Source organism: Condylura cristata, unplaced genomic scaffold, assembly GCF_000260355.1.
Source record: "Condylura cristata isolate star-nosed mole 26May11 unplaced genomic scaffold, ConCri1.0 scaffold00013, whole genome shotgun sequence".
NCBI lineage: Eukaryota > Metazoa > Chordata > Mammalia > Eulipotyphla > Talpidae > Condylura > Condylura cristata.
The window spans coordinates 17,799,653-17,824,874 of record NW_004567114.1 but is presented as its reverse complement, the minus strand read 5'-3'; the positions used below and the strand labels follow the sequence as shown (position 1 = coordinate 17,824,874).

The 25,222-nt window shown below is 38.7% G+C and overlaps 1 protein-coding gene across 17 annotated transcripts in view; it reads left to right on the top strand.

Annotated features, from left to right (window-relative positions):
- NRXN3 (neurexin 3) overlaps window positions 1-25,222 on the top strand; it is a 1,505,538-nt gene that overhangs the window by 582,997 nt on the left and 897,319 nt on the right. For 14 of the 17 annotated variants that reach the window (XR_001145406.1, XM_012724455.1, XM_012724448.1 and 11 more), the window contains one exon: window positions 4,200-4,226. The exons of the other annotated variants lie outside the window; for them this stretch is intronic. Coding sequence is in view for 13 of the 14 variants with exons in the window: in XM_012724455.1 (XP_012579909.1) it covers window positions 4,200-4,226 (27 nt within the window). In the remaining variant the exon portion in view is untranslated. The remainder of the gene's footprint in view (window positions 1-4,199; window positions 4,227-25,222) is intronic. 17 annotated transcript variants of the gene reach the window in all.

Genomic DNA, 25,222 nt, shown 5'->3' with positions numbered 1-25,222 from the left:
TCCCACCTAAACCAACAGAAGGGCATGTTACCTAAAACCCACTACCAGTGGTTGACTTTCTGAAAAAAAAAAAAAAAATCCTAAAAATGAAACAGAAAACCCCAAACATAATCTTTCTAGTTTACTGGAAAAGAGAAAGGTGATTTTTAACTCTGCATCAATATCAAAGTTAGAGTGACAGCAGGAAGACTGATCCAGCCCCTTGGGGCTCTGAGGAAATATGCCACAGCTTTAAAAAGACAATTTTTTTTTTAATGAATGCTGTTTTGTAATGATGAGAAAGCTAACTGTGACAGATCTCACTTCCTAGAAGGAAAAATGGAAGGCAGAGCCAGATAAAAGGAGGTGAGAAAAGGAATGGACAGATTTTCCTCTCTCTCTCTCATTTTACACATGCACAGATACACATAGAGTTAGTCATCCCTATCTGTATTCCTGTGAGGCTTATTTTTCTGTTTGAAACTCTCACCAAAATCTGATTAGCCTAAATTCTCCCAAGTTGAGACATCTTAAGCAAATAAGAATTAAGCTCTCCTTCTCTTTCAGAAGCACTTGTGGCTTCTTTATACCCTGGGAGTAGGATTGACCACAGTTACTATTTTGAGTTTATTTAACTTTCTTTCAGACTTAACACAGAAAACCAGAAACTGAACTTAATTTTCTTAGACTCAGATAGACACAACACTTCATATTCAGGCTTTGCTGGGAGGGTTTCCTTCCACCCCTCCCATATACCTTCATAAGTGTTTCTTTCTTCTTGTCTTAATTGATGTGTTCTTTTCCCTGACCATAGAAGAAAAGCCAACTCTCCTAGAATTTGATTCAAAGCCAGTCCCTGAGAACTATCAACAGGTGCAAATAATCACTTTGTTCCCTTACTCCAACTCCACTGCATCTGTTTTCTAGCTAAGCCACAACTGACCTCTAATTTATTTAAAATTTAGTCACACATGTGAGTACTTGGTATAAAAGCCATATATGTATTTGTGATATAATACAACTTCTGAATGTCAAGATGACTAGTCTTCTGCAGGTCTTGCTTTATGAAGATGGCCGCTCTGATGGTAGCTGGCATGAGTAATGTCTGGAGCACACAACAAATTTCTAAAAGTTGTAAGGTTGGCTATTAATCAGTCATATTTACATCACTTAGAATTAAGACATCTAATAATATTATATTACATTTAACATGTTATCAAAATTGTCTTATTTTAATCCCACAGTAATTTTGTGAGATCAGTCAAATGAGTGCTTTTATGCTTACTTTCACAGTAGTGAAACAAAGAGAAATAAATGACTCATCAAGGCATATCGAAGTAGGTGGAAGCAGACAGAACTGGAACTAGAACCCAAGATTCTGAACTGCTGGATCAGCGTGTCGGATCTGGTTCCCGACCCCCCCTCACCCCCACCCCCAGCTTGATATTATGACCCAGTGATGGAGCAGGCTTGGTAACTTCTAACTGCTCTCATCATGGTCTCCTTTTAAACATACACAGAGGGACTCTCCTTTTACTTGGTGCCCAATGTGAATTGAGCCACACAGCAGAAATTCAGTCGATATCATAACAGCTTGATGCATGTGTGGCCTTTACAATCCTTGGCAGGATGCCGGGGCCTCTTCATCAAAGGTGGCGGCTTGGAGGGAGTGTCATGCCCTTTACTTAATGGCACTCAAATTCTGTAGATAATTTCTCTCTGGAAACATGGCTTTGCTGACATCATTTACAAGTGTATAGTTGAAGCTACACAATGCCTAGAAACAATCCATCTCTTCCCTGCTCCTCCCAAATTGCATCAATATGGGAAATAATAAATACTTCTCATTTACTAATGAAAGGTAAATTTTTAAAAAATGAGCAACACACCCAGCACTCAGGCAGAGAGAACTTGGCTCTTGTTGTAGCCAAAGAAAACTCCCTTCAAAGCCAGTTGTCTTGATTCACTTTTCATTAGAAAATATATCCTCATATCAAGACCGCCCTCTCAGCATCTATGAACAAGGGTCTGGGGTAGATTTTTCCCCTCATACTACTTTTCAGGTAAAATTACAAACTCTTTACTTTTCGCTTTAAAACAGCCATTTGTTATCTTGAAAGCTAGTGTCCTCACCTGGCCTTAAAAACACATTTCAGTTCATGGAACCACTTGGGTGGGCCCAGAAGGACAGGCTCACCCAACACCTCTCACTAGTCCTGGTCCTTAGAGAATAAGACCCTCAGCTTCACAGAAACCAAGGAAGAAAACCCTCCCTGTTACAGTTCTTGGGCACCTTGCTTAGCCCTCTCTTTCCTGCTCCCGCTCTCTGAAGCTTGCCCCTAAGGCGGCTTCCCCCTAAGGCTTCCCCCTCTGCAGTAAGTGAGGCAGGGGCATTCTGGCGCGGTGGGTTACATAGGTGCGCCCCCTAGTGGAGGCCCCGCCCTGTTCCCTCCTGCCTGCCCTCCCCAGTCCTGCCAGGGGCGTGGCCTCCTTGTCAGGTGATCGTACCACTTGCTCCAGGGCTGTTTGCTCCCACTTTTCTGTTGCGGTTGACGACACATGACAAACCTAACCGCACGAAACCAAACCCAGATTTTTCTCAAGAGATGTTCTTCTGAGGAACCACTACGCCTCCCGCCTCCTTCCTCAGAACGACCGGGCGTCATAAATTGCTCCTGTCTGGATGTCACCCAGCTTCACTCTGTCCCGTTGTTTCTTTTTCCACTTCTTGCTTAAAACTGCTTACTTTGGCAAGTTCAAATAGTGGCGTTCTTCTCTACAAGTCCTCCCAAACTGTTGGGTCAACCTGAGGCAGAAGAAAAACAGTTTCGAACTGTATTTTTTTCTGTTAACCTTCCTCCTTTTCCTTATCATTTTACTTCTACTTTTAATATCTGACTTAAAGCAAATTCTTCCTGGAATTTCCACTGTTGTAAACTGGCCTTAGGTTCAGCCGGGCAGCTCGGTAACAGTGAACTGGAGAGGTTTCTCCAGCGGTTTCTGCCCAACCTGTTCCACCCACTGACTTTTCAACACACACTGTGCTGTGTGTCCTGACTGCCCGCTCCAGGTATTCATGACATACCTGTGACTCTGATCTCGGGCACAGAATACCCTGCCTGGATACCAGGACCAGAAGACTAGCTTTCCTTTTTTCCCACGCCTCCCTCCGTTAAACAAACAAACAAACAAACAAACAAACAAACAAAAACACACAAAAGCAAATCCCATCTCAAGATGGAGAATCCCAGAGTGAAACAGGGAGGAAGTCAAAGGTGCCGGAGACCTCCTGCCCACCTACCTGTCTCGCCTTCTCCTTGAATGTTGCAGGCACTCGATTCCGCCTGAGCATTCCGGCGGGAAGACGCACACGGGCTCCGCAAGTGGTTGGTCTGGGGGCCTTTGAAACAACAGCAGAGACCCAACCAATTGTGACAGCATCTGTAACTCCTTCCATCCCACACCTGACCCCACCTCTCTAAAATCTGGGATGGGTGTTTGTGCGGTTAGCTGTTTGCAAGTGGCCATTTTATGACAGGACATGACCAGGTGGTATTAACCCTTTCCTGACCTCTGCAGATGAAGGCAAGTCTGCCTATACAAATTTCTATAGTATTTGGGGCCTGGAGTCAGGAGAGGGAGGAAGGGCTTTGTTTTTAGAAAAAGAGAAAGGGTTAAATACTGCACTGAAAAACTTCATGGACAGATTTTTTTTTTTAATGATACAATGTGTCAGACTGGTGATATATTTTTGGAATACTAATACAAAAATATGTTGGTGCTTTTAAAGATAAATTTAAAGAAAATTTTCAGGGGAAACAAACTCTAAACTGCATTTGGTCGGGAAATTTTTGCCTAATTTTTCAAGTTTAACAAAATTAATATTTTCAAAGTCTAGGTTTGAAAAACTTTATGATTTTTTGGGGGAAAAAAGTATACTTGGTGTCTATTGTGGATATATATGTATACCAGTATATATCTCTATACATATGTGTATATATATATGTGTGTGTGTGTATATATATATGTATCCAACTTTACTAAATAATATACTGTACATATACACCCACCCTTAAACTTGTGCATACTGTATATATATAAAATGGCCACATTTCTTGCGTGTGTCTGTCCCCGGAAGGGTGGACTGATTGTTTTTGGATGTCTGCAGCTGTTACCTTGAAGGATGCAATTTCATCTTTCATTTATTTTTCCCCATCTAGACTGTATCAGGATAAACTGTAACTCCAGTAAGTTTTCCCTCAAGTTTCATTTTGTTCTTAAAAAAAGAAAAGAAAACTGACTTTATTTTGTTTACTGTTTTATGAGCTGTTTTTTATTTGAATTATTTTATTTTTTGACGATGGAGATGGAGGGAGTTGGGGTTGGTCAAACACAGGGCTGGGGTGATGGTACATGGCTGAGTGTGGCCCAGAGGTGGTTCTGCATCAGGGAAGGTCCTCTCTCCTCTCCTGGCAATTACTCTTTATACAGAGAAGGAGGAAAGGCCACTTGAAGAATGAAACGGCTTGAGAATGAGTTGAAATGTAATCTGTGGTTTGGAGGCAGTAGAGGGACAAGATGTGTTAGAGTAACTGGAATGCACTTCTCCACTATGAAAAGTTTCAGAAAATTAAAGCAGAGTTCATGATCCAGAAGGTGGCTGCCAACTCTTGACCGTTCTTCCCTGGCCTTATCCATGTAGGCTTCTGGTTTCTGGTTTTTTGTTTTTCAGCAGGTGGGCAAAGCATGCTCTTGGTAAGAATGCAACATTCTAACCAAAGATGTGAGACATATTCTGGCACTTAGCTACTATTCAATTTATCTCATCAAGTGTTCCAGTTCTTGAGGACGGTCCTTGATAAGGAGCAAACTGAGTGTAACTCACACATTTCTTTCTCTGGCTCAGAAATGATGGTGACCAGGTGTCAATGAGGTAGGCAAATAGGGAAAGGATGGATCTGATAGAAAACATAAAGTCCCGGATGATAAAAGGATGAAATAGGCTTTTTGTGCCTACAGCTAGCATATTCTATTAACTAAGGTAATTAAATAATTAACTAGGGTAATTAGGTGATTGCCATCCTGAAAATTTCAATGACACAACAAAGGAAATGTTTATTTCCGGTTCTGGCAAAGTCCACTATTAACCCGGCAGCTCTCCTGCTCCACTCTCTTCAAAGAAGCCATTCATCTAGGTTCTTCCATTTACTTTCCCACCAATTTTAGACTTCTTGTCTTCCCGCTGCGACCTTACCTAATAGAGGAGCTCAGAGGTTAGACAGCGTATCTTATCACCTTGTCTGAAAGTATGTACATCACTTGTACCCATTTTTATTTATCAGATGTGATTGTCCTAAATGCAAAAGAAGCTGGAAAACAGGAACATATTTCAGTCTTTCTGTAAACCTAGGGAATACTGGATTTGCTGAGTTTCCAACTCACCGTTCTCATATTTTGGTCCCCCCCCCTTGCTAGAGACTGACAGTAGAAACATATTCAGGAAAGGAAATAAAGTGATTTTTATATTTATTTACTTATTTGTTCCATCATATTAAATATTTTGCAGGTACCAGTTTATTTGCCTTTTTTGGGGAGAGATATAACATCTAGATGACAAAGGAAAAAAGCTCAAATGTACTTTTCTTGGGCAAATGTCCATATAAATCAACAACAATAAAAAAGAAGACATGTAAAAAATACTATATAACTCCTTACTAAAGTAGAGTGCTTATGCTTGTCTTGGTGTCACTTTTAGTTAGTTTAAGTAATGTCCTATTTTGCTGTGTTTAAATATTTTTAATTAGCCAGACATTTCTCAGGAAATTTGGATCATTAAAGGCGTAATTGAAACATCCTTTTTCTACAAAGACTATTGTTTTCTCTTTATTTAATCAGTTTTACTGAGGTGTAATTTGCATACCACAAAATTCCCCCATTGCAATTCTACAACTCAGTGTTTTTTATTAAATTTATAGATATGATGAAAAATTGCCACATTTACATTTTAGAACTTCTCAAACCCCCCACCCCAAAGTTTCCTTATGTCCATTTGCAGTTAATCCCTGTTCTTCCTGTAACCTTGGACACTGGGCACTACCAATCTCCTTTGTCTCTATACATTTGCTTTTTTCTGAAAATGCCTTGTAAGTGGAATTACATTATATCTAGTCATTTGTGCCTGGCTTCTTTAATAGAAATTGCATAGTATATCTATGGAAAGCTTTTCCCTTTCCTTTTGCATTCATTTCTAGAAGTTAATAATATGTACGCTGAGCATGGCAGTGGAAAGCCTCGTCAAAATCAAATCTAGTAAAATCTGACAACTTGCCTTTTATGAGTTAGTTTATCTAGCATTTTCTGAACTCAGAGACTTATTTAGGGAACAGAGAAATAAAGTTATATAAGAGGAATATCAGGACTTGCTTTCTCTGTTCTACTCACTTTTATCCTGGAATTAATTCCATATATTCAAGTTCATTCCATATTTTCCATCTGATCAGCCTTGAATAGTCATTAGAAGACACCTTCTAGAATTCTTTCTCCTGGGAAGATAGTGCTTCTTCCCCAGGACACAGATGCCAGTAGGTTTTCTAAAACTTATTAAAAAACATTCTTTTCTGAGACAAAGCTGCATTGGGAGAAAATCTGTTAGCAAAGGTATGCTCCTGGCTTGATCACAGTATACCTGGTTTTAATGTAATATGTAGATAAAGAGCCAAGATTGAATTTTGGAAATCAGTTTTGATCTCATGAGGAGCCTTTGCAATACTGAGAAAGTTAATTTTAGTGACAGCATTTGAACAAAGACTATACACTTGTTACACTTGTTAAGCCATCGTTGAATAGAATGTTCTTTATATTAATCTAAGGTGTCAGTGCTGGGTATGCAGGCAGGTTCAAGCAGAGTCAAAATAAATGTGATACGTTTTCTTGAATTCAATTTTAATTGTTGATTTGGAGTAAAGGCTTGAATTGAAAGCTAAGTGGTATATTTTGCAGAGTGCAAATAAACATAATCTTTAAGATAAGGGTTCAAAACATTTTACTTTGATTGTTTTCTCTGTTCTATCCCTGCCATTGTTGACATTTGGGTGGAAAAGTTTGAGATTTCAGCAGAAGTAAGAGGGAAGCCAGGTGCATGCAGGTCATTAGAACTTCTGAAGTCCTTTCCTTAGGGACTCTGTGGTTGAGTTCATAGTTCAGTCTCTTAAAAAATCTTGTTATTTCTGTAATAGGTGTGCAGAACCTTCCTTTTACTCAATTTTTTTTTGTGTGTGTTTGAGAGTACAAGGAACAAGATTGATTTGCAGCCTGAGTTTGAGCAGGAGAGGGCTTTTCCTCTTGCCCCTCAGCCTTGTATCTGACAGTCATTTTAATAGAAGTCACAGAGTGTAATTGCTCAAATTTCAAAACATGGCTTCATTTTTCCCTTGAAGGGACATAGCAAAGTAAGCTTTAATCAAGTTTGAATATAAGTTCATGAACTTCTCTAGTAATTCTTTTTCTTGGGATGCCTGTCTGAAGTTAGCCAGGTAAAGCCCTGGAGGACATTTTCTGCTTATTTTTCCTGTTCCTCTGCTGTAAGATATTGTTTATTCTGGGAAATGGCCATTTGGCAGTGTGTGTGTGATATTCTTTGTAATGGAGAGAAGAACATAAAAAAGAGGGATGATCTCCTGCATAAAGAGAAAGTGACTGGCTGTGCTAGGGGGCAGTGACCTTGAGACCCAGCCTTCTTGCTCTGGCTTTGTTGGCTGATTCTTGCAGCAGTGGCAGTAGCTTGACTCTGTGGGAGGGATTCCAAGCAGAAACAACTGTCTAATCAGCCTCACTGCCCTTTTCACTTTCTTATGTTCTCTTTTTGATATTTTGACTTTCTCCATAATGTCTATGATGGACATTTTTTTAAAGTTTTATTTATTTATGCACACAGAACTGGGGTACAAGCCAGAGGTGCAGGGGCAGTGAGAGGATTCACCAGAGATAAAGTGGGGAGCAGATTGGCAAAGCATAGTGGCTGAGGGGAACAGTAGACAAGACAGGAGAGGTCTGCTGCACCATGTGAAAAACCTCCAGGACTGGGGATCGAACTCTGACTAAAGTGGCTATGGCTAGCTTGCAGTGCTATGTCCTACCTCATTGTGCCACCAGGGGGGGCCTATGATGGGCATTTTCATCACTCTTTCCTTTGCTTTCCAAACCCTCACAGAATACTATGCGGTAAATTCTTTTATTACTGAACATTTATTGGAGAGTATAGAAATCAAAGTCTTTGGTTGAAATGGGGATCACACTGAATTTGATTCAACTTTCAGCTGGCAGGAATAATAAAAACACGACATAAGGATATTTCCAGCCTGGCACTTACTTTTCAATTGTAAAGTCAACAGAGTTGGCATTCATCATGGTGAATGGCGCTCCAGGGTGAACTGGAGCATGGCTGGGGAAAACAGACGTGCTTTTTGGGGCAAATCACTAGGGTTCCATGATGCTGGAGAACCTAGGAGGCATGGAGTTTTGAAAGCAGGTGTGAACTTCTTGTTGGTGTCACAGATGTTTGCTCAAATGAGAGTCTCTCACCAATCTAAATGATTCCCACCTCATTCTGTCCCTTCAAGTCACATGTAGTGTGAACGGATATTGTAAATGGATCTGCATGAGACACAGGATAGACTGAATGTGTGTGTGTGTGTGTGTGTGTGTATGCTTATTTCACTGAATAAGTCTGTAGCAAGCACAAATTAATGCATATTGATTTCTTGTTTCCTGCCTCAAAAAGGCTAGTTTCCTTGTGAAAAATTTCTCAAACTTTCTAAAAATAATTGTCATGTCTGACATGGAAATCACAAGTTTGTGTATCTTCTTGCTCATTTTGGTTCTGTACAAATGCCTTTTACTTTGAACTTGAGGCACTACGAATTTATTTGTAACAAGGCTCTTCTTCTCAGACACAGAGGGGGGAACGTACTGAGCCATGTCAAATACGTATACATGGTGTCTCGCTGCGCCATGGCGTCCTTTCTGTCAGAGAACAGCTTTGTTGGCTTTTCACTGTGACCTCTGATCCTTCTGCTAGGGAGTATCAGAGATGAAGGAAAGGAACTTGACAAAGATGTACCATCTCCAGATCACACTTCTGAGAGCTAGTTGTGTTTTCTCAGATATTATTTCCATTGCACCTGTGTTTTGGCTCCTCTCTTGCCCTCTGCTTCTTTATCCTGGTTTCTAAGCAGTCTGAAGTTGCCAGTGCCATTGCAAAGTTCATGCTGTAAGACCAGTTCTTGTTAATTTAGACACACCTTGGTGAACGGCAGTCTGTAACATTCAATTTTGGTTTTCTTCTTTTTTTCCTGTTTTTGGTGTCTATTGTAGCAGAATGTGTGACTTCATCTTTAGACTTGATTTTTCTGGAAATCCCAGCGTGATTTGTTAAACTCAGCCCTTTAACCTTAGAAGCACTTAGCCTGAGTCAATAAAGAAGGCTGATTTCTTCCCTGATAAAAGTCTTTGGGCAAGGGAATTATAGAATCCTCTTTGATATCCCTTCCAAGATTTGGATAAACTTTACTGATGGCCAGTTCCATCACCAGACCACTTTATTTATCAGAGTTTTAGTGGAGAGAAAAATCATTTAATCTTATAAATGATCATGTATTATCTATCAAACTTTAAGATTAAACCTAAAATATTTTATTCCTATATACTATAATTTTTCTCAAAATCTGATTTTTTAAATTTTAAAAAGATTTATTTATTAATGCATACAGAACTGGAGCACGGGGCAGAGGTGTGGGGGGAGTGAGAGGATTCGCCAGAAACAGAATGGGGAGCAGAACAGGCAGAACAGGCAGATTGACAATGTACACTGCTAAGCAGAGCAGCAGGTGGGTCAGGAGAGGTCTGCTGCACCTCAAAACCTGAGTTTTAACCAGGTTTCTGAAGCAGTTTTAGTCCTTATGTAAAACCAGTGGATTGGTAGTATCAGTAATAACCAGGTTTGAATATCATGCTTCATATATTTTGATATTAAATCTCCTTAATAAATATTAGTTCAAAATAGTTTTAATTTTGAATAGTTAAAATATTTCATACAGAACAAAAGCCAAAACTGGAACAATTCTGCATCTTACCTCTAATCACAGACTCTGAATCTCTTCCTCAGAGGCAACCAAAATCATCTTTTTTTTGTATGTTCTTTCAGAAATAATCTGAGTATACAATTTATAGTTACAGCCATAATCATTTCCACTTTTCTTCCTCCTTCTCCTTCTTAATACATTAGTACATTCTTTGGAATCTTCCTGTCATTTCTGACAATGTCTTAGGAATGATCTCACATAAGAATATAAATGTCTACTTTCTTCTGTTTTAACGGTAACATACTATTGTATTTTATGGAGCTATTATTTTCAACTAAATCAGTGCCCTACTGCTGTGCAATTTTTACTACTACTAAAAGTAATAAAACATATGTTCTTTTATTTATTAGTCTTTGTATGCATGGACAGAAATATCTATGGGTAAATCCCTAAGAGTGAAGTTGCTAGGTCAAAAAGATAAGTGCATTGTTGATATTGACAGATCTTGCCAAGTGGCCTCAAGTACATTGCATAGATTTGCACTTCTACCAGCAGTATGTGTTTCTCTCTCCTCCCCCTTCTAAACATATCACATTATCAAACTTTTTATTCATCATCTCAGAATAGCTCTTCAAAATGGTGTTGCGCATATTCCAACAAGAGCCCGTTGTCACTCCTCGAACTTTCCCTCCCATCCTTTCATTTCTTCAAGTCTATATAGGGACCTATTAACATTCAAAACTTCGGTCACCACTTATTCCAGAAAGCTTTGAATAGAAATGTGCTGCAACAGAATTATATGTGTTAAACTTTTTTTAGTAAATAGGGGTGTTGTACAAGTGACAATATGTTATAGTAATTTTGTATGATTTCACTCCTCTATTCCTATGTTGGATCTGAGCAGACAGAAGCATATCAGTGAAATTACAAAGAGCAAGGAAGACACCAGAGCCAAATAACCTGGGCTCATCCTTGTGTCAACCTAATGTGTAGCTATGTGTCTTGGGCAATTTGTTTCACTCTCAGTTTGATCACATATAGTGTGGCATAGTTATCGTGCATACCTCTGGGTACAAACAGAAACTGGAACATAGTCTTGCTATATATGTGGGTGGTTGGTGCTGGTGTTGCTGCTTCTGATAGTGATTAATGCTGTCAGAGTAGTGCACCTGAAAAGAAAATCTTTTGGGAACTGTACCTGTTAGCTATTCTTAAAAACATATTTTGTAGTTTAATAAATGCCCATGAAATGAGCATCCCTACTTTCTACAGTCTTACTCAGGGCAATGATGAACTCTTACCAGGCATCAAAATTGCATTGGATTCTACATCAGTGGCATTTCTTTTTAGAGTGTTGATGAGCAGGTCTTTGGGTCCTGCTGAGCTTTTTTCCTCCTGTATTATAAACAAATACTTGCTATTAACCCAGAACTAATGAAAATATTCAACTTTATGAGTTCTTCTGTCGTTGTTTTTGGAAACCCTGCCATTATTTTAATAAAAGCTGGTGTTCTAAAATGAAATGATCTTTAAAGTACACAATATGAGTGGATGGTATCATTTTTGTGACATTAATATCTTCTAATATCAATTTCATATAGTCTAAATGGGAACTAAAGTAAAAGAATCAGAGAAATAATACAGATTTTGCTGTACAGATAGGGTTTTCTGGTTAAGAACATTACTGTCTATTTGACTTCTCTGGCACATTCCTGTCAAAACTTTAGAAATCACCAAACTCATGCAGACCATAGTGAAAAAGGAGAACTAATTCACTAAGAGTAGATAACTAGTTTGTTGTAGTTCAACTAGTTTGTTGAAGCCTAACAGGATTAATCAATATGTTAAGAGAGTCAAACCAGGACCTTTTAGGTAATTGAAATGATGGGTATGCCATCAAAGGCTGGTGGCTCAGTTCTTATCAGATCCATCTATGATATCCAGAGAAGTAGAGCATTAATGGCCATTCAGTAGTTTGCACCACAGGACTGTACATCCCAGCTTTGGGAAATGTCCTTTAATAACGGGTTAAAAGAGACACTCTCAGGACAATCTCTCTCATTCACTTTAACTAAGACCATATTTCTCTGTGATTTAAAATGATCCCTGGACTATTAAGATGCAATGATCTCACCTTTTAGTTTGCTTCTCTTACAAACAGTGATCTCCAGGCAGGAAGGCATTTTAACATTTGTAATTCATCTATATTTTAGAAAAAATGAAGGGGTTGGGATTGAGCACCCACTAAAAGAGTAGATGGGAGGTGAGATTGAAACATTAAGTTATAAATAAGTACCTTCCAAAGAAAACAGTGTTTTGGTTCATCAAAGTATGAAGCAAAGGAAATAGCAAAGAAGAAGGAAAAACAGACTTAAGTTACAAGATATATGTAAAATTGAAAAGATACTCAATTCTAGGATATATTGCTGAATAAAATAGGATTTCTCTCTGAGCATCTTAGAAAAAGCAGCTTAGGAATAATTTGTTGTGCGTTATTAGGCAAGTCAAGCAGACTGCTAGAGTCAAATGATTTGCCAATCACAGTTCAAGCTACTCTCCTTAATTGTGTTAAATTAGGGTACATATTTTGGAGACATATATACAGATATAGAGGTATCTTATAGTAGTGCAGTCTAAAATATTTATGCTGATGTCTGCCACTGTATGATTTTGATACTTGATACTACCTTGGGTATAGTATAAACATTCGATAAATAATTAAGTGAGTGAATTAATGATATTCCTCTATCTTTGCTAATTTTACAAATGCTCTTAGGAATCAGCAACTTTAAGTTTTGTCATAAAAGGAAGATAACTAATAGCGTGAGTTTTTTGTAATACCTAATAATCTAAAATAATATATATTACTTATTCGGTAACAGAAGACATTTCAGATGGAATGAAGGTTTTCATACAGTGTTTTGACTAGGTTTTGTTCAAAATCAGGAACATTTCATGACTAGGACTGTGTTTCAGTCAGTATACACATTTTGTCACTCTTCTTTATTATTCTTTCACATATTCCAGGAACATTGACTCATTGAGAGTTAACTGGGGTCAGGTATTGACATCAGTTTTAGGGATTGTTTCTATAGATTTCCAAGAAAAAATGAAGATGAACTCTCATCTCCCCACTCCCCATTTCTACTTTTATTAGTAAAACTGAAACCCAGATGTTATATATCTGAAATTCATAGTTTTTCATAGCTCCTGCTAATGTTAATGTTCAATTCAACGTTGTGGTTTCTTTTTCACAGTGAGTCTGCATTCCTTGTGTTGAGGTCCCAAACACTGTCCACTTAGGCAGGTCTCTCCCTGAATTCTCTCTCTGCCTGCTGCTCTGGTTCTACCCCCCAGCACCTAGCTGTCTGTTTGCACCTCACAAATTGTCCCTCCTCTCAATAGCTGAAGTTTCAAGCCCTGGGATTTTTGGGTATAAATAGTTTCTTGATTTCCCGATGATTATTTTAAAATATCTTTGTACTATAATCTATTTTATATAATTACAGGAAGATTTTCAAGGTGACAGGTTCGATAACACATGGTTTTCATTTTGACATTTAGGAAAGATCACTTTATATGTGACATGTAGACTATATAGCAATTACGGATCAAGGTAACATCATGATCAAGCTGCCAGTGCCTGTGGGTTCATGCATCATACTTTCGTTATGAAAATATGTATATATATATATATATATGCTTAAAATATATAAAGTATATATTCAGAAATTTCAGCAGGTTTCTCCCATATGTTAGAAGAATATTTTTATAGAGGAGATTTTAACTTGAATGATAGATTTTGCAGAATAATTAGCCACAAAATGCAAGTCTTTCCCCTTTTTCAGAGCATCTTTTTCAATTTTAGTATAAATTTTGGAAAGAAAAGTAGAGATCAAGGCATGTTGTTTTCAAAAGAAATGGAGTAATTTTCTGACTATTCTATTGATTAGGTGACTAAATCACAAAGATTTCTAACTTGGAATTTATTAGATGTTAGAAAACTAACTCTCAAAGGGATATATACATTTTTCTTCCAGAGTTTAAGTGGTTTCAGTAAATCTGATCATGTAGTATCTGTAAACAGAAAGTTGTGCTATCACGCCAAAGCCTTGTGCCGACTTCTTGTCCACAGCCAGTTTATTGGCAGCTATAGGAAGGGCTATTGTTAGGGGCTGGAATGCAAGAGAGAGCATCAGGGAGGAAGTAGGAGGCATAGTGTTTATTTATAATGCGCTAACTGTCCACCTCTCAGAGTGGCTACAATTATGTTGTAGTAGTAAAATGTTAAGAGAAAGAAGTGTGCCAAAAGAGAGACAGAATGTAATAGAGATCATATTCCCTGCAGCAGAGTATTTGAATGGCTATGAACTTGGGATCATCCCATGAGGCTTGTTGGGTCTGATGTTTTTTAATAACAACATTTTGTAAAGTGGGGAACAAAGCCTTGTAGATGTCAGTTCATTGCGAAAGGTCGCAGGGTGATCGGCGACGGTGAGTCTTCATTTTGTTTTCTAAATTTTAATCAAATGAGCACTTTGACACCTGAGCCAAGCCACCTTTTCATAATGACACAGGATAGTATTTCCCTTCAGAGGGGACGGGGAGGGGGCATGCGCGTTGCAAAGGTACCAATGAGCGAGCATAATACAACCTAAACTCGTAGATGGAAGGTGACCAGCGATAGAAGTAGTTTTGACATGTAGGCTTTGACAGCTAAATGAAATTGGTTTTACCCACAGGTTCAGGCAGGATAAACTCTAAAGCAATAAGCAGGCCCTCACTGGTGGCGTAGCGGGTTAGGCACAGCACTGCAAGCTGGCCACAGCCACCTCAATGCAAGTTTGATCCCCACCCTGGAGGTGACCCACATGGCGTGGCAGACCTCTCCTGATCCACCCGATGCTCCCCTAGGCAGTGTACTTCATCAATCTGCCTGTTCTGTTCCCCAATCTGTCTCTGGTGAATCCTCTCAAACTCCACTTCCACCCCCACCCCCACTCATACCTCTGGCCTGTACCCCAGTTCTGCACACATAAGTAAATAAATCTTAAAAAAAAAAAAAGCCATAAGCAGAAGGCTGTTCCTCTGTTCCAGAAATAATACAAAGTAAGAAAATTAGAGACACTAAAGGAAGTGAGAGGTAGTCCTGCTGTATTCCTGGGATGGTCTGTCAGGAATCTCTTTTCTTGCCTTCTGTCTCCGCAGTTCGGGAGAAGACACTGTCCAGCTGACCAAATGAGGATGCCTAGGAAAAGGGCTGGCAAGGATGGCAGAAGTGAGGTGTGAAGGAAGCAGAAGTGGCAATGGAGGCTGCAAATGTGTAGGCTGGACAAAGTCAAGAGAGAGGACGTACTGTATAGATTCCTAGCAGAGCCACATAAGGGTAGCATGTATTATCACTATGGAAAAACTCTGTATCTTTCCTATATCACAAAGAAAAAGCCAAAACAGAGGGAGATGGCTAAAGTCAGAGTATGAAGCCATAGGGGGTGGCCAGAGTAGGCTTATCATCCCCTATGAGAAAAAATTGTAGTTGAAATTAAGCTCACACCATACCTTTCCGTAGTCAGTATCTTTAACTTAGGGTCATTGATTGTTATTTTCATTCAAACTCCTTTTTGGTAAAGGAAGCAATTAAAATAAATCTTGATGATTGTCAGAAATAGAAAAATTAGACATATCATCTAGGCATGAGGTCAGTGCCCTGGTGCCCACCCACGATGGAGTTAATTCACACCCTTCCCTACCTGGTAGACAATGGAGGGGTGAGACTCTCACCATTAATGTTCAGAAGGCAAAAGAAGTGAACACCAAGTGAAGTCATTTCTCCAGTCTTCCTAAGTTTCCCCTGTGCACCTTTCTTCCTTTATTATAGCAAAGGACATTTGCAATGAAATGAAACATTTGCTTTCATTATATAAAGATTGACTTTCTAGCTGGCTACTAATTATGATAAAACTAATAGCAAAGACTGATTGCTTTCTGCATTCCAGGCACAGGGATGCACACTTTGCTTGCATAATCTTTCTTAATCTTCACCTCAATCTTACCAGGTATGTGTTATTGGCCTCATTTTTGAAATGAGACTTAAATCACGTGAAATGTTTTACTTATTGTCAGATGTCTCTTGAATATGAAACCCCTGCTCCCCATTGTGACACATACTGTATTTCCTGCTCAGATTCTTAAGTGTTGGATTTCAAGTGACCCCAACCACCACTGCAGGATAAGTGTTCCCCATGAGATCCACCACATCTAGTTTAAAAATTATTTGTCTTAAACTGTGTTTTTGTGACTATGACCTTTCCAGAGTCTGGCCTCCTCCCGAAGTTAGCTCTATTAGTTTGTAAGTGTCCCATTCTTGTTCATAACTAGTCTCTAAGCACTGTTTCATTCCACTCCTTCAGGCCCACGTCTGGCTAAGCCCCATGGTCAGTAGCATTTTGCATGTACGTCATTCAGAACTCACACGACTTGGTGTGACTCCAGCTGTTTGCCTGCACATCTCCACAACCAGTCTCTAGACTCCTCACACTTTGGGACAATGTCCTACTCGTCTCTACTCTCTACTGTCTAGCACAGGGTCAGACACAATTGATGTGGACACTCTTTTATTGAATTAGTTAATCTATAAATTTAATGACTTGAAATTGGGCCACAGGGGACATCTGTGTGCATGATACAGTTCTCTCAGTAAGAGGAGATTACTCCATATTCATCCAGAGGGGAACCATAACAATCCACTGAAAATGCCATAGTTGACCTTGATAAGGACATTTGTCCAACTACTAAAGAAAAATAGATTCTGGAATCTTACTAAATGCTGTGTCTAAATGCTGCCCTTTAGTTTAAGGGATTGTGGTTTAAAGCATCATGTTCCTTTCCCATAAATTGTGATGGCTGAAAGAAACATTTTTTGGATGAATGACTGCGGTACAGTGTTATTGTTGTTTTAAAGATTATTTATTTATGCTTACAGAACTGGGGTACAGGCCAGAGGTGTGTGAATGAGAGGATTCACCAGATACAGAATGGGGAGCATAACAGGCAGATTGAGGGAGTACGCAACTGAGAGGAGCAGTGGGCAGGTCAAAAGAGGTCTGCCACCCTGTGGGTCAGCTCCCTGGCCAGGGATCAAACTCATGCTGAAGTGGCTTCAGAGAACTTCATAATGTGGTGCTTTAACCCGTTGTGACACCAGGGAGAGCCCTGTTGTTAGTTTTAAAGATTTACTTATTTATGCATAGAGAAGTAGGGTACAGGCCAGAGGTGCAAGGGCAGTGAGAGGATTCACTAGAGACAGAGTGAGGAGCAGAACAGGCAGATCGAGAATGTACACTGCTGAGGGGAACAGCAAACAAGACAGGAGAGGTCTACCATGCCATGTGGGTCAGTTCCCTGGCCTGGGATCGAATTCCAGCTGAAGCAGCTGTGGCTAGCTGGCTGGCTTCCACAATGCTGCACTTTAACCTGTTGCATCATCAGGGAGGGCTGGTGCGGTGTTGTTCTGCGCATGCTAAACTGCATAGTTTTATGTCTCACCCACTCTAGATGGGAATATATGCTCAACCCTGTGTTATTCTATAAGCCTCTGTAAACATGAAATGGCTTCTAAGGAAGAGAATGAGAAGCTAATGCCACAGAAAAGCAATGCAGGAACAAAAGCATTAACGTGGTGGAGAGAACAGAGTATTTAGGATCACTTCAACCGGCTTGGTGACTCTTTAGTGATGGGTCCTGGGGGAGTTCCTCTGACCCATCATCGCTATTAATTCTCCCACCATTGCTGAAGAAGGAAAATGGCTGAAAAGTGACTTTGCTCCTGGCCATGTAGCTTCCATGCCAGCACTCAGACTGGCACCCAAACCAGGGCTGCTCTCAGGGCCTGGCCCTTACGTCTCACAGCTTGAATGGCTCCTCGGTCATTTGAAATTGGAACAATTGAAATATCCATGAGCCTCCTGGGTACTTGTTCCACCTTTATGGTTTGTGAAAGGGAATCACTTCTTTTGTAAAATGTTTCATAAGCAACAGGATGGAAATCAGTGTCTGAAAAAGCTTGGGTGTACCCCAGGACCATATAGGGTGTTAATGAAGCGATTTTGTGGCAGCTGGTTCCGAGGTTTGTATGAAATGAATTCAGGGCTTTCTGTCTCACCCCAAGTCAGGTCAGAGAATGAAGAGGGAGGATGCTCATGTCACAGTGCCAGGGGTCTAATCCCAGAAGGCTTTATCTGACCCAGGTAGAGTTAAGTGGCTCAAGTGATATGTGTTTATTAGTTTTCACATGAAGAAGTACACACAAAAGAAATAAAAACAACCTCAAATATCATAGGGGGCAACATTTCATGAGCATCTGTTTTAGACAAGGGAGTATCTTCAGTTGTTACCTGTGTGAAATCCTTTATTTATTTATATGGATCTGCATTTATTTATTTTAGATTTTTTTTTCATTGAGTAACATTTGTTTATATTGTTGTTTATGATTCAGGGAAATAGATTCCCCACAACAATTATACATGAGCCAGGGCCATGTAAATAATTTATGAAACCTTGGGTGGACCCCTGTTCAAAAAGCAGGAAAGAGCTTCTTCCTCTACGTCACTGCCTCTCTCTTCTTATTTGATCCCATGTGGTAGTTTTTTGTTTTAATTTCCCACCTAGGGCCCTCCTTGGTGAGTTAGGATGCAGCACTGCAAGCTAGCCACAGCCACTTCAGTGCGAGTTCGATCCCTGGCCCCAGAGGTGATCCACATGGCGCAGCAGACCTCTCCTGCCCTGCCTACTGCTCCCCTCAGCAGTGTCTCTGGTGAATCCTCTCACCACTCCTGCACCTCTGGCCTGTACCCCAGTTCTGTGTGCATAAATGAATAAATCTTTAAAAAATATTTTAAAAAAATTGCCACCTAGTCTTCTCCCTTGAGCTTGGGGATACTCATGTGTCATCCTGAAGCATGCCTGTGAAACTGTTCTTTAAATAGATACTATTATCTGATTTTTTATAGATGAGGAAACTTCAACTATCAGAAGCAAGGGGAATTATTTTGGTGACCAGTTTGCCCACATATAATCACTAAAACATATTATGTCTCTTAGAGTGAATGTCTCATTCAAACTTTTAGTAGCTTTTCAATATTGCATTTTGTAACTTCTTAATTGCACCTGGATGTCTTTTTCAGGAACAAAGATAAATCATGAATCCTATGAAAGCCTTTTTCCATAAGTTTGCATAATAGCATAGTAATGCTTCACATTTTCCTGGCCTTATTTTGGGAAGTCAGTGTTTAAGGGGCTGATATCTATGGCTGGTGTAATTTTTTAGTCTAAATCATTTCTGTCTGAGTAGTGTAATCAATAGCCATGTGTCCCCATGTTATGTCTTCAATTCCCTTTCACGAGGATTATCTTCCTGGGGTGCCTAGTGTTAATGCAAGGTGAAACTCTTAGTCCATTTTCACTGAACTCAGCCTTCAGGGGTCTAAATTACCATTTAATTTCTCCAGTGGCTTTACAATAACTAGGAAACAGAATTTGGACATTATCACACTAATATATTCTTGCTGTAGAAATCCCTTAGACTGAGAGGAAAAAAAATAGATGAAAAGGAACATTCCAGAAATTATTAACCATTCATCATCTTTAGAAACTTGTATTGGTTTCTGATTTATTATTATGCATTCACCTTTACCTGATCTAAAGATGAATGAGAAGAATCTCCTTTAAAGGGGATGAATATATGATGGGAAAACTTTTGGGTGCTATTAGAACATTTTAAAGAGAAAACTCAGTCCTTCCCAGCAAATTCCACAGATTCTTTGGAAAGAAAAGGAGCTCACTGGTTTCAAGTTAGTAAGTGAAACATTTGCTGTGGCTTTAGAACCTGCTGGGCCTTGCTATTTTTCAATGTCTTGCTGGAAAGATCAGTGTACGTAGAGCTCCCCTGAGCAGCACTGCTGGCTTGCCTTGTCCCTGCGTCCTTGTGATTTGGGAAGTAGAATTGACATGCTGAGCTATTTGATTGTTGAGTCTCATGGCCAGTTCTTACTCAAAACTATGTCAGGGGAAAATGACACCATTCCTCCCAAGCTCTAAGGTAGATTTCATGTAGTGTTTGTGGAAGACCACTCCTTATACTTAAATTATGTTTTATGTTATATAGCAACATACTTTGTTTTGTCTGATTTTCTTGTCATCAATTTTGGGGCACACAGAATCGCTCAATTGCAGAGAAGTAATATCTGTGCACTTTTTTTTTTTTTTGTACCAAAGAACTGGTTGACTGGAATATTCTCTAATCAGACATGTGATTTACATCAGTTACTTGAAGGTAGCAAATATTACTGATGAGAATTTCATCACCTTTTCTGTGATTATATATTTGCTTAGCTTCCTCTTCTAAATCACCACTTAATTTATAGTTGAAATATTATTGATCCATGTGTTTCCAATTAGTAATTCTATTAATGCCAAGTTTCATGTTTGTGAGGTAGGTTAGCTTTCAAACTCATTCGCTTTTGGAGATCAAATGGAACACCCACTTAACATTTCACAAAAGGCAATCAATGCATTAAATAAACTTCACCTGTGAGTATTTCCATCAAGTGTTGGAGACCAAATGGTCCAATCTAAGGAGTGTAGATAGAAGTTGGCTAACTTTTTCAATAATTGAACAGGTAGTAAATATTATAGACTTGTGAGCCATACAGTTTGTCAAAGCAACTCCATTCTCTGTCACAACTGAAAGCTTCCATTGTTGTGCCATAACAGTCATAGATAATGTACAACATACTGAGTTAGGCTGAGTTCCAGCAAAGCTTAATTTACTAAAATAGGCGGCATACCAGATTTGTTCCAAGGGTCCTACTTTGATGATCCTGGAATGTGGACCAGCAGACAGTTGCATGTGTAGAAAGTAACTAGGATCCTAAACTATAAGGCATATGAAGGTTTGGAAAAGTCTGTTTATTTACAACAGTCTTTATTATAGGTGGTGGTAATGTAGTCTCAATGTAGGTCAGTAATATCCTAATCCTTATGAGGTTTGCATTATTTGTGTGTGGATATATAAATACTGTACAAATCAAATAATGTTTGATGCAATGGATAAAAAGAAATAGGGTCAAGTAAATGCCTGCATTAGAGGAAGTACAATTTTAGTTAAGATCACCCTGGAAGTTTTTCTGTGAAAATGGCATGTGAGCTTTGAATAAGATGAGGATCCAGTTTTGGGGGAGTTCTGATCAGCAATAAAGTGGACTTCTGGCTGTAAATGATCTCTGTCTGCTAAGTTGGGTAGAAGAAGTCAAGCATTAGTAATTTCACTGTATTTGTCTAGATGCCCAAAACTAATCAGTTTGCCTTACAGAAAATATTGCATTTGGTCCTTTGTTATATGGTAATTTTATGGAGCTTTGAAAATAAAATAATTTAAAATCCATTCTTGTTTGGGGTTGTGAAAACGCTTGTGCAAGGAGAATTTATTGAATCTAAATACAACTTCCTGAGTTGATTTCACTCAAAATCAAGTCCTTTGCTTAGGGAGAATTTGAGGAAATGGTTCTAACAGAAGTAAGTGCAGGTCAGGGGAGTTAAATAGAGTTTTCTCACCTTGAAAGGCAAGTTACTTTTCTAGGCAATGGTGTTTGATAGCAATACTTCAAATGAATGCTAAAGAATTCTGTGTTCTGTTAAGAATTACTGGGAGAGACTAACATACTATGAACAGTAATCATTACAATTTCAGATAGCCAGAAGGAGAAGTCAGTCTGAATTAATGAAGAATATATCATGGATTTGGATTTTATTTAAAAAATGAAATTGCTTTCAAATACATACATAAATAGGCCATGATGTGGGGTGTGTGTGTGTGTGTGTGTGTGTGTGTATGTATGTGTGTAACTCATGTACATGTACATATATATACATATATATATGTACATGTACATGAGTTACATTTCTCCTTCCTAATAATAGGATTTTGAAAATACATATAACAACTTATTACTTACATAGTAGGTGATTAAAATATTTCTCCTATATTACTTGAACCATGCTTCTAAAATTATTTTTTACAAACAAGTGAAAAGATTCAACAAAACTGGCTTGATATCTTAATTTTCTTTTATATACCCACTACTATAATGGTAGATATTAGCCTAGATTCTGTTACAAACTCTAAACTTGCATTTAATTGTGAATAGGTTTTATTGAAGGTAGAAGTCTCAACTAGCATCTCATACCAAGGATTTAAAAGTTAATTGGCCAAGAAAATAAATGTTAAGAGATTACATTTTTTTAAAAGATTTATTTATTTGTGCATACAGAACTGGGGTACAGGCCAGAGGCTCAGGGGCGGTTAGAGGCTTCACCAGAGACAGAGTGAGGAGCAGAACAGGCAGATCTACGAAGTACACTGCTGAGGGAAGCAGCGGACGGGTCAGGAGAGGTCTGGCTCGCCATGTGGTCTCCTCCCGGCAGGCGGCAGGCGGGAATCGAACTCATGCGGAAGTGGCTTCAGATTCTCAGTGCTGTGCTTTAACCCACTGAGCTACCAGGGAGGGCCAAGAGATTACATTTTATTAGATAGGCTATTTTCCCCATACCTGGTCTTAGCTCAAGAAATGATAGGGATTTTTAAAATTTAAATCAGGATAATATATTCATTTTTTTCTTGGTGTGTTGCATATAACTAGCTAATATCACATGTCAGGGAATGTTAAAAAATATTTAACAATAAAATAGTATTTGGTGACTCCATTTATCTTTTCCTTTTTCCTAAGTGAATATAACATTCCTTTTAATGTCCCCAGTTTTTTCCCTGGTGTTGGCTGCAGCAACTATTATAAAAAGAACATTTTTGAAATATGGATTTTAAACACATCTAGTGCCATATCCATCAGAGCTTCCATTTATATGGTACATTCAACTTTATTCATCTAACAACAATGAAATAATGCTACTTTAGACATCCATGGGAGTTTTATTGGATATCATAAAATGCTAAGTAAATATTTAAAACATTTCACATACCTTTACAACTTACACATTGAAGAAGATTTTCTTGGTTTGGGAATTTTAATGTAATGAAAAAGAGAAATCTATCTTGGTCTGACATGAAAATAGAGTAAGTTAATCATCTCGCTAAGAGCTTTAATACTTCAACTGGATAGTAGAAATATTTTTCCACAAAACTATTTGAAGGCCAAGACCATGGGACTAACTCTGTGCCTTAATCTGATGATAAATAAGACTTGATTTCCAAACAATGGGATACAATTAGCAGAAAGTAAAGGCCACACCTGTCGCAGCAAATGGATGAGACTAACATTTTCACTCATTTACAAAGTTAGCAGAGTTATAGATGAATATCAGCTCTTCCTCCTTTTCCTGAAAGGTGCTGTGATTTGTATGGCAGGTTCAGCACCACTCATTTGCTCCTTTGCCTTAGTAACAGTGAGCAAGATGTAAAGTAATTATCAGTACATTTCACATGGGATTGTTGTTATGAATAGTGGAACCATCACTTGAGTAGGTAAAAATGTTCTGTTTCATCTTTGGCTTTTGTTATGTTCAACTCAACTTTTCTGGAAGGTGGCTTTCTACTTCCTTTAGTCTTGAAATGAGAAATTGTTACAAAGTATATATATTACAGAGAATTGTTTCTATGCCAAAGGATACTTTGTCTTTTGATCAAGATGGTCATCAAGTGCTCTGCTTGTGTATTATTATACCTGTCAAGCAGTGGGTGATGGCTACTTATTTGTCAACACAATCAGTTGCTCCATTGAGTTGTTTTGCCATGAACAGAAGAACCTTCCAGATTCCAGGTGTTACTACTTAGTTGGATGTTTTACTTTATAAGCAGGCAGCCATTCATGAAAAACAGCTGTAATTATAGAGCATTCAGTTATTTCATAATTAAACTAACAGCTGATTATAATATGGCACGTGGCGTGAGGATTTGCAATGAGGCTAAGTAGAATGAGGCAACAGTCCTTGTTCCCTTTCTGCTCTCTGCTTTGGGTAAGTCCTCTCTAACGTACAGTGGTGGGTAATACTGACATACTTCTCAGTAGGGAAGAAAGAGAAGGAAGGGCAGACTAATGATTGCTTGAAAACACCCACATGACTGTAAGCAAAGAGCATCTCCTTGGATATTCTCCTCCAACTTGTGAAAGTAATAGATCTCAGCTATGCTTTCAAATGCTGGGGTCAGAGAAAAGAAAATATTCTTATCTATATGCCCAAGACTCAGTGATGTTAGCGTTTGGAGGGAATAGTCTTGTTATATCAAACTTTGAAAGGGAACCACATGTAAGTAACACATCTAGAAAATGTTGATTCTGTAAGAACTATACTAGACACCATATGAGATATGAGCATTGTGGAATCATCTCCAAGTCCTGCCCATGTGAAGTTTACAGCCCAACCTTATATATGGGGCAACTTCTGGAGAAGAGATAAAAACATTGCCTCTGAAGGTTTGCAACCAAAAGGTTGGAATTGGGCCTCTGTGAGGTGAATGACCCCACCCTCACCCGCCAGCTGCAGGAGAGTGGTCAAAGCAAGCAGTGGCCTTGTGTCTCTTTATTCTCTCTGATTCTCTTGTTTCAGTTGCTTAGTAAATAAGATTCTATTTCCAGTATTCCAATAAGGTCTATAACTAGTACACTATAAATTGCACTGTGTTCCTGGTTACCTAATTTTTCAATTTTGCCTAAGCACTCCTATTTTTCAGGTACTTCCTTTGAAACTCTTGGCATTCCAGACTCACTAGTTCATAAATATATAGAGGGCTTCAGAGCTTCTAGTCCTGTGAAGCTTATAGATCGTCTGTTTCCATTTCTCCGTGAATGGTAGATGTACATCTACTTTTTAGCTGTGGCAAAATGTCATTCCTTATACTGAAGATTTGATTTTGCCCCCATACATAATCTAAGAAATCAAGTAATTCTTTTCATTTGCCGTGAGAATATTTTAACAAGAAAAGTATCACAATTTTGTCAAGAGGGGGAATCTTGTGTCAGGAAAGCTTAGGAAGTTACATGGAGAGATTGAAAAATATTCCAAAATTTTGAGCTATCAGTGGAAAAGAAAGCTGTTTTAGGTGCTTGAAGTTGTAGAAAGTGGTCATAAATCTGAAAAAAAATTACACTTACAAA